General features: G+C 43.1%; 1 protein-coding gene across 1 annotated transcript in view; it reads right to left on the bottom strand.

The window, feature by feature from the left end:
• Positions 1-18,529, bottom strand: part of ANO2 (anoctamin 2) — a 505,309-nt gene that overhangs the window by 422,686 nt on the left and 64,094 nt on the right. Inside the window, exon 3 of the mRNA XM_044277837.1 lies at positions 14,057-14,509. Coding sequence (XP_044133772.1) covers positions 14,057-14,509 — 453 coding nt within the window. The remainder of the gene's footprint in view (positions 1-14,056; positions 14,510-18,529) is intronic.

Below are 18,529 nucleotides of genomic sequence, written 5' to 3' on the forward strand. Positions count from 1 at the left end.
CTGCTGCCACCCCCAATACTGTGGACTCTGTGCCCCCCCCCCAATGCCCCCAAATACTACATTATAGAAATTATACTGCCATAAAGATAGCCCCCCCCATAGGAATAGTGCTCTTAGACTACCCCCAATATTAATAGTGCCCACTACAGTACCCCCAAAAGCAACCCCTTTAGAAGTAATGCCCTCCATATTGTGCTTCATAATAATACTCCCAATATTAATAATACCCTCATAGGGCCCCTAGTAGAAATAAAGTCCCTATAGTGCCCCCAGCAGTAACAAGGCCCCTATATAACATACCTCTTTAAAGCTCCTAATTAAAATAAGTTATAATGCCTCTTATAGTGGCCCTGTATTTATAAAGCCCTGCTGCAGTGCCCCCTGTAGTTATAATGACACCTGTAGTGCCTCCTTTAGTGTCACTACATATAATGCACCCCCTTGTAGTGTCCACATGTATAATGCCACCTGTGTTATAATGCCCCCTGTAGTGCTAGCAAGAGTAATGCTCTAATCTGCCTCATAGTAAAATTCCCCCCACTGTATTCATAGTATAAGTAATGCCCCCTCTGTAGTAGATATAATGTCCGCTTTAGTATATACAGTGGCCACCTCTGCAGTACACATACGGTAATGGCCTCCCTGTATTGGTGTAGATACATATATGATTATTAGTTAGTTGTTTGAGAAGTCTCACGAGACCTCAATAAATAACTTTGGCATTTGATTTTTAAAGTGGAAAATCACTTTAAAATTTGGATCCGAATTCGGCTTCTGTTGCGATTAGTACCTTGGAACCAAAGCCGAGTTCAGAGCCAAGTTTGAAAGTGATTTTCCACGTTAAAAATCAAATACCGAAATGATTCATCAAAGTCTTGTGAGACTTTGGAAATAACTAACTTCGCCTCATCGGAGGCCGTACATTTTAAGGCTGTGTGGAGACGGATTGTCCGTATAGCATTAATCCGAAGCTTTGAGCGAAGCTACTTTTGATCTAGGATCCGAAGCTCACTTTGCTCATCACTACCCCCGATGCTGTACTATTAAATCTCCTCACAGAACTGGTGCATGTGCAATGAGCATCCTCCTTCATCGGTGCTTAAGAGAAACATTTGAGCGCTACCATTGCCCTTACTACAGAAAAGATCCATTGCCGATTGTACTACAGAATTCCCTGACAGGGCAAGGAGTATTCTCCTTCAATGGAGCTCCAGAGCGCATGCACTGTTCTGTTGTTCATTAGAGCACGTCAGAGCTCAGATGAAGAAGGATGCTTGTTGTGCCAGCCCTGTGAGGGGATTCTGTGGTACAAAAGGCAGTGGCAGTGGATTGGAGGAATGTCCACAGAACACCCATTAAAATTAGGAGCACAGCGGCCACTCCCACGGTCTCTGAGGGCTGGAAAGCAGTTGTGTCTACACAATATCAGCCGAAGCAGGGGGTTTGTGGAATGGACGGGGATATGTGACCAACATGGGACTTGACTAAACAGAGCCAAAATGGTAATTATTGTAAATTACAGAATGTCTTATTATCACCATTGCAGTTGATTAAAAGCAACTTGTTAACTCGTGTACAACCAGGTTTGCCAACCAGAATTTTTCTTTTTTCTGGACAACTTATCCCAAAATTATGGACAGCCAGCAAGTTGGTAAACCATAATGAACCATAAAGTAATACATGTCAATAGCTCAAAATACTCATCAGAACTCATTATCAGCATTTACTGTGAGCTGTAAAATGATAATTACCACTAAAATAGTCACATACCATCAGCCTAAACAAAAATCATGGACGCATCTATTTTTTTCATGGACACAGGAAAAAAGCCACCCATCTTTACGGACTATCTAGGAATTTCTAGACAGTTGGCAAGGGGTAATATGTTTTTCACTCTTATGATCCCATGTAAACAATGAACAACTAATAAAGCAAGAATATCCATAAATTAGTTCTGCTGACAACCATAGAGAAACCTAAAGACAGTAGAAACCGATTAAAAAAAACTGCAACATTCATTTTAAGTCCATTGATCAAACTCTATCATGTCTGATGTGGTGGCCTTACATTTGGTCTGCTTCCATACTGTAGCTTCCATAAAAATGAATGCCTCAGATATGTACTGTAACCACTCTTTTCCTGCCTAGATCCATGGCCTGTGGCCACCTGATCAAGTTGGACGCGGCTGAGGGAGCACAGGTGGGATCTGCACCTAACTGACATTCATAGCATTTCATGTGGATATACCATATACATTTGAGATGGGAATAACCCTTTAACTACCAAGATATTAATGGCATTCTCTGTGTAAGTGTGTATAAAGAGATAGCTGTCAGTCACTGATAGCTGTACACGGGGAAGGTGTTATCAGTGATTGATAGCATTCTCTGTGTAAGTGTGTATACATAGATAGCTGTCAGTCACTGATAGCTGTACACGGGGAAGGTGTTATCAGTGATTGATAGCATTCTCTGTGTAAGTGTGTATACATAGATAGCTGTCAGTCACTGATAGTTGTACACGGGGAAGGTGTTATCAGTGATTCATAGCATTCTATGTGTAAGTGTGTATACACAGACAGCTGTCAGTCACTGATAGCTGTACACGGGGAAGGTGTTATCAGTGATTGATAGCATTCTCTGTGTAAGTGTGTATACATAGATAGCTGTCAGTCACTGATAGATGTACACAGGAGAGGTTTTATCAGTGATTGATAGCATTATCTGTGTAAGTGTGTATACAGAGATAGATGTCAGTCACTGATAGTTGTACACAGGGGATGAGTTATCAGTGATTGTTATCATTCTCTGTGTAAGTGTACATACATACATAGCTGTCAGTCACTGATAGTTGTACACAGGGAGGTGTTATCAGTGATTTACAGCATTCTCTGTGTAAGTGTGTATACAGAGATAAATAGATAGATAGATAGATAGATAGATAGATGTCAGTCACTGATAGCTGTACATGGGGAAGGTGTTATCAGTGATTGATAGCATTCTCTGTGTAAGTGTGTATACATAGATAGCTGTCAGCCACTGTTAGTTGTACACAGGGAGTTATCGGTAATAGCATTCTCTGTGTAAGTGTGTGTTACATAGTTGCATAGTTAATACGGTTGAAAAAAGACATACGTCCATCAAGTTCAACCAAGACATAGGTGGGGACTCGAATCCCAGAAGGAATTGAGACTCAGATTTCTACACGTTTTCATAAGCATTAATGTTTTTTACTTTTAAGAATTTGTTTAAACTTTTTTTGAAACTGTCCACTGTTCCTGCTGTGACCACGTCTTGAGGAAGTCTATTCCACAGCTTCACAGTTCTTACAGTAAAGAAGCTCTGACAATTCCGGAGACAAAGGTGTGCTCACGGGGTGTGCCTGGGCACACCCTAATCAAGCCTGCTGGCTGGTAAATACTAATGAAGCTCTTCCATTTTGGAAGCGCTCATTAGTACCGGAGGACCAGGAAGTGGTGAACGCTCTGTACTTATCGCTTCCTGGTCCTCGGCCGTCAGCTGTGCAGGGCTGCGCACAGCGTGAGGCGCTTTGTGACATCACGCTGTGCGCGCCAGTTCAGAGCGCACAGCTGAGAGCTGACATCAGGAGGCAGAAAATCGCGGGTGGTGAGGAGCGGCGGCGTCCAGGAGCAGAGAGGTAAGTGGTTTTTTATTTTATAAAAAATGAGGCTGCTGGGGGCATAATGGGGGCTAATAAAAAGCATAATGGATGCTAATAAGAGGCATAATGGGGCTAATGAAAGGCATAATGGGGGCTAATGAGGCATATGGGGGCTAATGAGGCATATAGGGACTAATGAGGCATATGGGCGCTAATGAGAGGCATAATGGGGGCTAATGAGAGGCATAATGGGGACTAATGAGAGGCATAAGGGCTGATAATGGGGGCTAATGAGGCATAAGGACTGATAATAGCGGTTAATGAGGTATAAGTGCTGATAATGGGGGCTCATTGCATAAAGGCTATGTATATATATATATATATATATATATAAAGTATAAAAATCTACCGGCAGCACCACCTATAGAAAAATTGGGTGCAGAGTCCAAGGATGGCAACTGGAGCTTACCCACAATAGACAATGGAAAAAATTGGACAGCACTCCAGACGGTATCTTCGGTAAAGCAGATAAAGTTTAATCACCCATGTGGTGGCAGCAAAAAAGCAACGTTTCGGCTCTACATGAGCCTTTCTCAAGCAATGACAAAAAATGTAAAGCCAGCATATATCAGTGAGTCAATTAAATCAATTGTGTAACCATATAATTGATACTTAATAAACATCAATGTACAAAAATATAAATACCATTACAAAATAGTCATCATAATGATCATTGTTAAAGTGACAAGTGCATACAGTGTATAAAGTGCATGATAGGGTTGACAGTCCTATGTTATAATCTAAAATCCATAAACACTATCAACTGTTCATAGTTCGTCCATGATTACTCATAAAACATTGATTGTGCACATATGTGATGGGGTATGATAATGAGAAAATACCTGAGAGAGTGATAGAGCCCACATATACTATCGCGCTGTTCAGCGCGTCTCCCTGATGCAAGTGCGCATGTCCCGGTCGCATATCAAACGTCAGAGCACGTCCGAGCGGCACCACGTTTGTTAGAGATGTCGCTCCTAAGTGACGTCACAGGCACATAGCGATGCCTTCTGCCAGGTCATATGTGGCGTCACTGGAGTGAGGAAGCGCATGTGCAGTTCCAACTTTGATGCCTATAGCCACCATAGTATTCAAGGGAATGCAGCCAGTCTATATTCTTTACTGCATTGATTACTATGCGCATACTAAGTTCCATAATCGATCACAGTGGATGTATTCCACTTAACACAGCCAAGTAGGAAGGTCCCCACTTTTCCAAGATGGGAAACCAACCTCTTTGTGTGCCCATGATGCTGGCAGCACGCTAATACCATCAGCACCATCGGTCGCATACTTGCTGCAACTCGTGACCTAGAGGGTTCTCCTCAATCATAAATCAGAACAAGAAAATCAATATTTGGGCAATCAAAATTCCATCTGCATGTTCAAGATTAATCCTTTTGATATGCTATCGGGACAATGACACCAATACACAAGAAAAATAAAAGGTTTGAAAATCCAAACAAATACTTGGTAGGCTCCTCATCCACCTCCCAGGTGCAACATTTTTACTTCATATTCCGGGGGAAGATTTGAAGTAAAAATGTTGCACCTGGGAGGTGGATGAGGAGCCTACCAAGTATTTGTTTGGATTTTCAAACCTTTTATTTTTCTTGTGTATTGGTGTCATTGTCCCGATAGCATATCAAAAGGATTAATCTTGAACATGCAGATGGAATTTTGATTGCCCAAATATTGATTTTCTTGTTCTGATTTATGATTGAGGAGAACCCTCTAGGTCACGAGTTGCAGCAAGTATGCGACCGATGGTGCTGATGGTATTAGCGTGCTGCCAGCATCATGGGCACACAAAGAGGTTGGTTTCCCATCTTGGAAAAGTGGGGACCTTCCTACTTGGCTGTGTTAAGTGGAATACATCCACTGTGATCGATTATGGAACTTAGTATGCGCATAGTAATCAATGCAGTAAAGAATATAGACTGGCTGCATTCCCTTGAATACTATGGTGGCTATAGGCATCAAAGTTGGAACTGCACATGCGCTTCCTCACTCCAGTGACGCCACATATGACCTGGCAGAAGGCATCGCTATGTGCCTGTGACGTCACTTAGGAGCGACATCTCTAACAAACGTGGTGCCGCTCGGACGTGCTCTGACGTTTGATATGCGACCGGGACATGCGCACTTGCATCAGGGAGACGCGCTGAACAGCGCGATAGTATATGTGGGCTCTATCACTCTCTCAGGTATTTTCTCATTATCATACCCCATCACATATGTGCACAATCAATGTTTTATGAGTAATCATGGACGAACTATGAACAGTTGATAGTGTTTATGGATTTTAGATTATAACATAGGACTGTCAACCCTATCATGCACTTTATACACTGTATGCACTTGTCACTTTAACAATGATCATTATGATGACTATTTTGTAATGGTATTTATATTTTTGTACATTGATGTTTATTAAGTATCAATTATATGGTTACACAATTGATTTAATTGACTCACTGATATATGCTGGCTTTACATTTTTTGTCATTGCTTGAGAAAGGCTCATGTAGAGCCGAAACGTTGCTTTTTTGCTGCCACCACATGGGTGATTAAACTTTATCTGCTTTACCGAAGATACCGTCTGGAGTGCTGTCCAATTTTTTCCATTATATATATATATATATACACACACACACATCAGTGGCGTACCTACCAGGGAAGCAGCTGCTTCGGGGCCCGGGCTGACAAGGGGCCCGGAGCAGTAGTAAACAGACTGGCCACACCCCCTCTACACTCACTTCACTGCTGCTTGGAATATCCTCGGAGCAGAGCAGGGAGCTAAGCCCCGCCCATCAGCACGGACCATTAATAGAGGAGCCTAGCTGCTTAATAGTACAGTGTGCTACAGGGAGATCCTGTCTCCCCTCCCTCTCCTAACTATTAGTACAGCCCAGCTTCTGCTCTGTAGTCGGCAGTAACAGGAGGCAGAGGGGAGACAGAAAGTGCTGCAGAAAGAAGATGCTGTGCCTGTCACTATCAGGAGCCCATACATTCCAGGCTAATCCCTGCCAACCCTAGCTGTCCTGCATCTCATTTAGCCCCCCCCCCCCAGCTGCATTCATCTGCTGTCCTTTGCCCCCCCCCCCCCCCAGCTGCATTCATCTGCTGTCCTTTGCCCCCCCCCCCAGCTGCATTCATCTGCTGTCCTTTGCCCCCCCCCCAGCTGCATTCATCTGCTGTCCTTTGCCCCCCCCAGCTGCATTTATCTGCTGTCCTTTGCCCCCCCCAGCTGCATTTATCTGCTGTCCTTTGCCCCCCCCCCCAGCTGCATTCATCTGCTGTCCTTTCAGAACCCCCCCCCCCCAGTCCTGTGGGACCCCTACTTATCTGATGCCCTGCCCTCTAGGCCCCCTATCCATCTGATGCCACACTCCTCTGGGCGCCCATGTGCAGCTTGGGGACACCAGTATGAGGCCAGAATGGGGACTGGAAGATCACGGAGCAGCGGGGAGCAGGCGAGTATGTTTTTTTCAACAACTGTACAATGCACCACTTGTTCACATCACATTTTTGTCCCACATTTAAGGCTGGGTTCACATCACTGTTTTCCCATCCGTTTAACGTATACAAAAAAACATATTCGGATGCCTTGTACTGATGCCATGACAGTGACATCCGTTCACCATAGAGTTTCATTGTAAACAAAAAAAAAAAGTATCCATTTTTTCACCGGGTTGTGCAGGATACAAGAACGTGCAGTACTGCATTTTTGTGTCGTGTACGTCATAGTCCAGTAAAAACACATGTATGTTAAAAAATCAAATGCCACTGTATGACGCCTGCCTGCCTGTTTAAAAATTTGCTGTGAATACATAGAATGGGCACCTATCCTACAGCAAGGGTTATACTGTGCTGTACATACAGTGTAGTGTGATGTCATGTTCACCTCTCTGGGTATATTAGCCAGGAAAGCACAATTCAGCAAAAAGGACATGTTCTATCTTTTGGTAGAACGGAAGTGCGCAATGGAAGCCCTGCGTAGTGCTTACGTAGTGTTCCGTTCCGTGATTCCGTTTCGCACCCTTCCTCATCTCTGGATTTGCGGACCCATTGAAGTGAATGGGTCCGCATCCGTGATGCGGAATGCACACGGAAGGGTGCCCATTTATTACTGATCTGCATATGCGGTCCGCAATACGGGAATGGCTGGCCCCTTTCACATGAACGATACGGGTTGGCTTTAGATGCGTTCAGGGTGCATTCAGTGAAACTCGCACCATTTTTCAAGCAAGTTCAGTCAGTTTTGTCTACGATTGCGTTCAGTTTTTTCTGCGCGGGTGCAATGCGTTTTGATGCGTTTTTCATGCACGTGATAAAAAACTAAAAGTTTACAATCAATATCTCCTAGCAACCTGGTGGTGAGCGTGAATGAAGATAAAAGATTTCTATCTTCATTCAGCAGGACCTGCTCCGACGTCACCACACTCACCAAGTTGTGAGCGCGGTGACGTCACCAAAGGTACTTTTCCTGCCAGGTCCTGAAAGAAGACGAGCCGGGCTGCGCGATCAAGTGGATGAGATGAATAATTAAATATTTTATTATTTTTTAACCCCTCAAGCCACATGTTACTTAGCATTCTGTATTAAGAATGCTATTATTTTCCCTTATAACCATGTTATAAGGGAAATTAATAAAGTTCGGGTCCCTATCATCTCCTAGCAACCATCCGTGAAAATCGCATTGCATCTGCAATGCTTGCGGATGCAATGCGATTTTCAAGCAGCCCCATTCACTTCTGTGGGGACTGCGCTACGTGAAAAACGCAGAATATAGAGCATGCTGCGATTTGTACGCAACGCACAAGTAATGCGTGAAAATCACTGATCATGTACACAGCCCCATTGAAGTGAATGGGTCCGGATTCAGTGCGGGTGCAATGCGTTCACACCATGCATTGCACCCATGCCGAAAACTCGCCTGTGTCAAAGGGGCCTAAGACTTTGACATGGCCCCCACAACAGTATGATAGAATGACACTACATGACAGATAGGGTGTGTGTGTATGTATATAATATATATATATATATATATAATAGGAAAAGGATGGCGTGGCAGCCTAGTCTGGTCTAGATTGTGACTCGCCAAAGGAGCGGGGTTTACACGGGGGGGGGGGATAAAAAAAATTGCTGTGGGGCCCAGTCACCTCTAGTTACGCCCCTGATATACATACACACACGCTGCGCACGCCTATGTCCGGAGACTGAACTTTTCATATCCAGTCGGAGGCAGTGCCCCCTTGTCTTTTGAGCTCATTTTACATGGAACAGCTATTTACTGTATTTTTTATATGGCCCATCTATATATTTGAATAGGTTAATCATGTCTTCCCTTAGACGTTTCTTCTCAAGACTAAATAAATTCAATTATTTTAATCTTTCTTTGCTCTCCTCTGTACTTTTTCCAGCTGCAGTGAGTCCTTTCTATGTAATGGTGCCCAGAATTGATCTGCATATTCCAGATGAGCCCGCACCAACACTTTGTAAAGTGGTAATATCACATCCCTGCCCCGCTAGTCCATGCCTCGTTTAATGCAGGACAATATCCTGGTGGCCTTAGAAGCAGCTGATTGACATTGTAAGATGTAATTTAATCTACCATCCATAAGGACACCCACATCCTTCTCTATAAGTGACTCTCCCAGTGTTACATAACCTAGGACATATGAAGCACAGAGATTATTACTACCAAGATGCATAACTTTACATTTGTCCACATTGAACCCCATTTGCCAAGTTGATGCCCAGTCACTCAGAGTGTTCAAGTCAGCTTGTAGTATATGGACATCTTCCATAGACCGTACAGTTCTACACAGCTTAGTGTCATCTGCAAAAATAGAAATGGTGCTATTAATCCCGTCCTCGATATCATTAATAAATAAATTAAATAATAAGGGCCCAGCACTGAACCTTTGGGTACACCATTTATAACCTGGGCCCATTCTGAATAGGAATCATTGACCACAACTCTCTGGACATGATCCTTCAACCAGTTTTCAATTCAATTACAAACTATACTTTCCAAGCCTATAGACCTTACTTTACCTATTAAGCGTCTATGAGGGACACAATCAAAAACCTTTGCAAAATCTAGAAACACTACATCCACAGCCCCCCTCTATCCAGGCTTCTACTCAAACCCTTCCTTCCTGCACCAGCTTCTGAGCCACTTATTTAACTCCCTAAGATCCCGTTGTCTCTCTGGTGACGCTCGTGGCACTGGTAGTATTTCTGAAAACACTGCCTTGGAGGTCCTGGACTTGAGCTTCTCACCTAGTTCCCTAAAATCATTATTAAGGACCTTCCATCTATCACTGAATGTGTACCATGACCGCCGGGTCTTCCCCATCTCCACCCAGCAATCTGTCAATCCGATCCGCAATATGCCAAATGTTTTTGGGCATTCACGGTCTCGGCAACAGATGACCCTGTCTGTCCTCCTAATAATAGAGTCTGTCTGACCTTTGCTGCACTCCTTTTCCCATCCTTCCTGCAGGGGGCATCCTCCTGGTTGCTAGGAGAAACGCCCTGCTGCAGTGTTGCTGGCCCTGGGCTTTCATCCGTAATATCAGCCAAGCAGGCATATTTACTAGGGCGTGCCAGCTCAGGACTAGCCTCCCTGGCACTTTTCCCTCTACCTCTCCTTCCTACAGTAACCCAAATGCTCACCTGATCTTGCCCTCCTCCTCCCACCTCCATTTCACTGACCCCAGTCAGTGGCTGCACAGTGAGGTCTAAGCTTCTCTCCAGGTGTGCAATGCTCCTAAGTATTTCAAGCTGCTTATTTAGATCCAAGATCTGGGCTTCCAAATATGCAACATGATTGCATCTAGTGCAATTGTATTCACCCTTCGAAAGGCTCTTAAAGGCACGCATACATGGCACAGGACACACACTTAGTAGCATTGTCCATGGAGCACGTTTAAATGGGGATGAACAGTAAAGTAGGAAAACAGTAAATACGAGTTACAATCAAACCCTGTCTGCTGTAGTTGGAGGACTAGCTACAATTAAGCCAACAACACACAAGGAAATTCTATCAAATCTTAGTTTCTTGCTCCTTGTCTGAAACTCTGATTCTTTAAACTCCACTTAATCAGCAGTCACTTGGTACAGCAAGCCTCATGTATAGATAGCTGTCAGCCATTGATAGCTGTAAATAGGGGAGGAGTTATCAGTGATTGATACCATTCTATATGTAAATGTGTATACATAGTGTGAGGCAGTGACAGGCCTCATGGCTGCTAGGGGAGAGATATGGCAGGAGTTTCCATTTCTTCGCTGTCAATCAGCAGGTCAGAGGCCGCACCAGGTGGAACAATCAGTCTGGGATAAGAGCCCAGTCCAGACTGTTAGGAGGAGGAAGAGTCTGTGTGCAGCAGAGGCCTGGGAAGGCTCTGTACAAGGGAGCTCAGCAGAGCTGGCTGAGGGGCCACGGGGCTAGGTGTTAGCCTGAACTTTGGGGGACTTTGCGAGGTCTTGGAATCGACGGTCGCTAGGCCAGAGTCAGGAGGACTTCTGGGTCACAATCCCCCAAAAGGTACTGGACTTTGTTACAGCCTGGAAGTGCTGGATTGTTAGGCTGGGAAAAGCCGCATGTTCTTCCCGTGTGAACGGGGCTTTCAGTGAGGTAGGGAGTCTTCATGTTTAGATAGAGCCCATTCGGGCAGGTGTTTTATTTGTATTGTTTGTTTTGGTTTTGCTGAGGTGCCAAATAAAAGCAATGTTTGGCCCCTAACCATGTGGTCGATATAGATCATTGTAAGAATGACCCCCGAATAAGAGGCGATCCCTTACAATAGATAGCTGTCAGTCACTGATAGTTGTACACTGGGGGTGACGTTATCACTGATTGATGGCATTCTCTATGTAAGTGAGTTAGTCATGAGCGGCATAGGCAATATTTGTTTTCACAACATTTCGTGAATTTTTCGCATAATATTCGCAATAAATTCGTGAATTCTAGAGTTCGTGATCTCCAGTCATTATTTTTGCGATTGCACAATTCGGTACTAATGATGCGCATATTTTTTGTGCCATACATGCAACTTCACATTTCATCAGGTCTGAGTAGATATTACTAAGTATTGTTGTGACTAGTGATGAGTGGAAGGGGCAATATTCGAATTCGCAATATTTTGTACAATGTTCGCCATATATTCGCGAATTAGAGAATTCAAGATTAAATTCTTGATTGCGAAAATTGGCAATGTAATATTCGCGTAATGCACGCAAAATACTGGCGTGGGTCACTTATGCTACATTTTCAAGCTGGTATAAGTTTCCTGAGACTGGAGAAAATGGTTGGCACGGCAGAACATTAGAATAGCTTTATATGCAGATAGAGTGCTCCAAAATATTTGCGCTTGTGAATTTTCGGCAATAGTAAGGGATAGGAACTTTTATATTTGTTGCTAGGGATGTTACTAAGCTCTTACAAAGCCTTCCCATTGGCTCACAAGCAAGAAGAATGGGAGGGATAGGTACTGTATAAAAAAAAAAAAAAGAAAACGAATATTCGATTTTACAAAGATATTGCGCTATATTCTAAATATTTGCAAATTCTCGAAGTGCCGATATTCGCAATATAATTTGCTATTGGAATATTCGTGCTCAACACTAGTTGTGACATCACAGCACTATGTCTTTAGCATGTATGTATGGACAGCAGAGAAACAGTAATTCCTATCACACTACCTAACACCCTGCACTAGAACCTACACTACAGGTATATATATATAGCTACACTATATCACTATCTAACCTACACTGACTATCTCCCACTAACTATCTGTATTATATATATGAGCTAACTAACTATCTAATGTAATGACACAGCAAAGCACAGAGCACAGCAAGGACAATGCTGTCTCACTCAGAACGCCATAAAACTACAGAAAATGGCTGCTGGGGAGGTTCTTATATAGTAAGGGGTAGGCAACTTTCCTATTGGTTGCTAGGGATGTTGCTAAGCTCTGACAAAGATATTACAGCCTTCTCATTGGCCCACAAGCAAGAAGGGAGGTTACTGATGAACAAAAATCTAGAATATTTGCGATTACGATTATATAGCACTATATTCTACATCTTCGTGAATTCTCGAAGTGCCGATATTTACGATAAATATTTGCGATTAGAATATTCACGATCAAAACTATACAGAGATAGGTGTCAGTCATTGATAGTCGTACACGAGGGGGATGTTATCCATGATCAGTAATTGATAGCATTCTCTGTGTAAGTGTGTATACACAGACAGCTGTTAGTCACTGATAGTTGTACACAGGGGGTGACGTTATCAGTGATTAATAGCATTCTCTGTGTAAGTGTGTATACATAGATAGCTGTCAATCACTGATTGTCGTACACGAGGAAGGTGTTATGCGTGATCAGTGATTGAAAGCATTCTCTTTGTAAGTGTGTATACAGAGACAGCTGTTAGTCACTGATAGTTGTAAGCAGGGGGTGGTGTTCTCAGTGATAGCATTCTCTGTGTAAGTGTGTATACAGAGACAGCTTTTAGTCACCAATAGTTGTAAGCAGGGGGGTATTACTGTATCAGTGATTGATAGCATTCTCTGTGTAAGTTTGTATACAGAGATAGTTGTCAGTCACTGATAGTTGTACATGGTGGAGGCATTATCAGTGATTGATAGCATTCTCTGCGGAAGTGTAAATACACAGATAACTGCAGTCACTGAGAACACCTCCCTGTGTACAGAAAACTGTTCACATGGGTAGCTTTAAGCTAAAAAAAGATCAAAATGTTGTAAATTACAAGATTTACTTAATCATTTCCCACAAAGTTATATATATCCTCTTAGCTCCTCCTTCTCTACAACATGCTGCCTGCAGATTGCACTGCATTTTTTGGTGACAAGTCTTTAACTGTCAGTTTTGATGATTTCCAGAACAGATCGAACAAGAACAAAATCTGAAAATGTTACTGCTACTCATGGTCTTCGCTTTTAATGGAACCATGATCAATATGCTGAATCATTTATCACATGGAAATTAAATCCTGACTGATTCTATTTCCTTACAATGGACCCCACTAGGTTTTCTTGCAGGTTCCAGTAGACCACACTATTCTCGTCATCAAGTACACCGAAATCCATTAGGAATGGGACACAATGTGAACAGAGACTTTATCTGTATAAACAGTTTTGGCTGGTAGTAGTAAGGAGGTGCAACATGAGTAGCATGAGAATTTGAATGCTTGATACCAAAGAACCCAGGGTTTCATGATCATAAAATAGGATCGAACAAAAAAACCACATTAAATACATAAATGTTAAATTAATTCTTCACTTGTGTTGCCTTTCAAGTGTTATTTTGCTTGAAAGACCCCACCCACCTCAGGGTCTTTTTCCAACTCCAGTCCAGCTTCAATGAGGTTACGCTCAAACTCCTCTCGTTGACTTTTTTTCTCTTCTTCAAGGGCATCTTGGTGGCTCATCTCTACCACAACCACTTCATGTGGGTGGCATGAGTTTCCGTTCCGAGAATGTGGATGATCATTGTTCTGTTGCTTCTGTTGGTTTTGTTCTTGTACTTTCTGTTGTTGATTTTGTAATTCTCCTGGAAGAGGCTGTTCAGGGGGTGTTTTTCCAATTTCTTCTGGGGTGACTGAATTCCCATTGGAAACAATTACTGCTGGAGGTCTGTGATTTGTGGGGGAGCCATTGTGTTGGGAAGAACGGTGCCTGTAATGATAGGCAAGGACATAGTCCACTTTCCTTTTACCGTCCCCAAAGTACATGCCACTTTGTCTGATGGTCTGGTTTCCATCCACATAATTGTTAACAACCTGTGTAAGAAATAATAAGAGGTAATGAGTAAACCCCAGTGGGACAAGAACACACAAACAGAAAAGTGATCCAGAATATTGCCTGGGTGACAAAGTAGAAACCAACAAACAAACAGAACCCAAACTAGTCTACATTCTTAACATTAAGGCACAGAGCCAAAGATGAGCTTGCCCCATTGAATTAAAGATGTGAAAACATCAAAGACATAAGAGAGAGACATTAGCAATAAATCTTACAATTTTAAAACTCATCAGATGTATGATCCTAAAAGTAGTCTTTCATGTTTAGGGTCAAATAGATCACAATTAGAGATGAGCGAATTGAAGTTGACAAAGTGGAATTCGATACGAATTTCAGAAAAAATTTGCACCAAATCCGAATATCCTCACGCTTCGTGGTGGTGAATCACATTTTTTCCTAAAATGGCCGCTGCACATGTTAGGAAATTGAGCAAAGAACTCTGGGAACGAGGGATCACCACAATGTCATGCATGCAGCCAGTCATCAGCCAGCCATCCCTGTGATGTCACAGCCCTATAAATATTCTCAGCTATCTTGGATTCAGCCATTTTCCAGTATGCTTTGTGCAGGGGGAGACATTAGCAGGCGCTAGGGAAAGTGCTAGAAAGACTCCATTGTGTTGAAAAAAGGATTTAAAAGTTCAGTGAAAGATTAGTCTAGATGTAGGGAAAGGATAGGGAGAAATTATTCTGCTGCTTTTAGGTTTGCAATAGATGATACCTCTGTAATTCCAGCAAACCTTGCTTGTTATTGGGGTGCAAGTGCTGTGTGGTACAGCCATTAACAGGGTGAATTACTAGGAAATACACCTAGCCTAGACTTTGTGTGGTGCAGTTATATGTTCTAAAGCCTTTTTGTGGTGTATTAGTGGAAAAATAAAGGGCTTATTTGCCGTTGTGCGGTAAAGTGACAAAATTACAGCCTTTTTTGGGGTGTATTCGTAGAAAAAAAATGTGTTATTAGCCATTCAGCGGTGCAGTCATATGTTTGGAAGCCTTTTTTGGGGTGTATTAGTGGGGAAAAAAGGGCTTATTAGCCTTTGTGCTGTGAAGTGACAAACTTACAGCCTTTTTTGGGGTGTATTAGTGGGGAAAAAAAGTATTATTTTCCGTTCAGCGGTGCAGTTATATGTTCTAAAGCTCTGTGGTCTCCTGATGCTGCTACTACCTCAACACTATGTCACTGGGCCACTCTGTGGTCTCCTCATGCTGCTTCCACCTCACCACTATGTCATTGGACCACTCTGTGGACTTCTCATGCTGTTCCCACCCTCCCCACTCCATGACTGGGCCACTATTTTGCCTTTTTGGCCTGGTTGACATCATGATTTATTTGACACTTCTTCTGATCTGTCAGAAGGAAGTAAAAATGAGATGCAAAATGGATACTGTCTATGTAGCAGCTGTAAGGCCTTTATGGCCCCGACAGAATTGGTTTATGATTTGATAGCCAAAAGCAGGAGTGGGTACAAAACACAATATATGCAAAAAGTCCATTCACGTGTCATCTCTGTTTTGGATCAACTCCTGTTTTTTTTTTTTTTTTTGCTTTAGCAATACTGATGGATTACTGACCAAATGCTGACCGAGCGAAGTGCTCTGACGGATCAGAGGAAAGGCAAAATAATCAGTGACTTCAACACAAACTTACTGCTGACACCCTCTCCACTCTGTCGGGGGGGGGGGGGGGGGGGCTCTACTTGTATAAGCGTTTAATAGAACAGGTTCTGTAGACATCTATGTGGAATCAGCTGACTACGGTGTAAAAAGAGTGCGCTTCTTCTTGGCGCTAACATTGACCTGTAAGGCTGAGTTCTGCCCAAATGAGCGAAGTGTGCAGTGATTCTAAGAGAGACGCCTGTCATCTGCATGTCATACTGACTCACAGTATTGTTTCACTACCCCAGCAGACTCCCTATGAGTGTTACTGCAAGGCAGTGTTCTACACCACTATACAGGCTCTCTGCAGCCAGGAAATTGCTGTTTTTTGACTTGATTAGCCATAAATAAATTCAGATCGTATCAAATCTTTTTGGAAAATTCTTCGAACCAGCCTAATCAAATTTTTTAGAAATTCGCTCATCTCTAATCACAATGTTCTTAAAGTTAAGCTGGCTAGTACTTTGAGCACTGTTTTTGTTTGACAATGCATGGCAAGGTCAGTTGTGTTTGGGTATTATTTATGTACAGTATGGAAGTATGTTTAGGCATTGTACTGTTATTTTGACCGTGTGTGGAAGTATTATTTAGACCCTCTACAACATCATTCTTTCATAACGTAATAGCAATGTTATGTTTTCACATTATGATAAGTGTTATTTTGACATGTTACGGCTTTCTTAATCTGTATTAATCTCATTTTCCAACAGTTAGTGCACACTGAATGAAACCTGATATATCACCATATTTTGCTGTAGAAAATGTGATATGTGGTGGCAGGGGTATAGCTATCAGGGAAGCAGGAGAAGCAGCTGCTTCGGGCCCTGAGATTAGAAGGGGCCCAGGAGCAGTTGCAAGGGTGTCAGTCAGGCAGGGATGCATCTACTATTTGGTAATCTTCTGGCCTCAGACGGCAGCATATTGGGGAGGGCAGCAGCATGTGTCACTACCTTTAAAAATTCTCCCTTGAGCTTATTTAAACCCCCCCCCCTTCCCAATTTGCTCCTCTTCACTTCCTGTAATATTACAACAGTAGTGCTCTCTGCTCTGCTGTGTATTGGGGACGAGAGAGCAGGGGAGGAGGCCTACATTGCCCTCTGAAGAGGAGAAAGCCATGTGCTCAATGTGTTTATAAGATAGATATATGTGGAGGATATATATATATCCTATATAGTAAAATCCCTCTGTGCCTGTGCTGTGTCCATGCGTGTGTGCTGAAGTTAAATGTGCATGCGCTGAGTTAGATGCGCGATGCGCTGGCCAATAAGATCGCAGCTCAACACACAGCCGTCCGGACCTCCCACATCTGTGCGCTGCCAGCCAATAGAAACACGGCGCACCTCAGACCTCCTGCCATTAAATGAAACAGAAGTGCCGCTATTACAGTCCTGTCAGACACAGATACATCATCTGCTGCTGCCATCAGTATTGGCCACCAGTTGCTGCCAGTGGTCTCAGCACCACCAGTCAGTGCCAGCCATCTCAGCCATCAGTGATTGCCACCAGTAACAGTGCCAGCAGTCTCAGCACCACCAGTCAGTGCCAGCCGTCTCAGCCACCAGTCACAGTGCCCACAGTTTTAGCGACTAGTCAGTGTCAGTCGTCTTAGCCATCAGTCAGTGCCACCAGCCACAGCCATCAGTCACTTATCAACGCCGCCCCCACACGCTATTCACACCACCCACCATCCGCACCGTCCTCACCCCGAGCGCCAGCCACTCAACGCCACCCAACACGCCGCCCGTGCCAACTATTGGAATGCGGTGTGATGATTGCTCTTCGCACCTGCCAATTCTAGCATCCGTTTTTGTAACAGGCATAATGTCTAGTATATATATATATATATATATATATATATATTTATAGTGTTGGGTGAATCAAAGCATCTGAAATGGAATTCAATCTGAAGTTTAGGAAAAATTAGATTCACAAGAAATCCAAAAATTTCCTAGTGCTTTGTGATAACAAATATAATTTTTTTCTAAAATGGTGGTTACACACATGTCTTACAAAGTGAAAGCATGAAGCTCGGGAACACTATATGACCGATAATGCTATGCAGCCAGCCAATCAGCAGATAGCCATCCCCTGTGATATCACAGCCCTTTATAATCCTCATTGCACATGGTCTCTGCCATTTCACTGTGATCTGAGCATAGGGAGAGATGTGACAAGTGTTAGGGACAGTGTTCAAGAAGCCTTTTGTGGCATATTGGATAGGGAGACTGCAAGGACAGTTCAGGGACAGTGTAGGGAGATAATAGGAAGAGTTTTTACACACTGTAGGGTGAGCATAGGGAGACTGCAGGATCTGCTCTTTTATTTTGTGTATTCAAGTAA

The sequence above is a fragment of the Bufo gargarizans genome, chromosome 2 (assembly GCF_014858855.1).
Source record: "Bufo gargarizans isolate SCDJY-AF-19 chromosome 2, ASM1485885v1, whole genome shotgun sequence".
NCBI classification, from domain to species: Eukaryota; Metazoa; Chordata; class Amphibia; order Anura; family Bufonidae; genus Bufo; species Bufo gargarizans.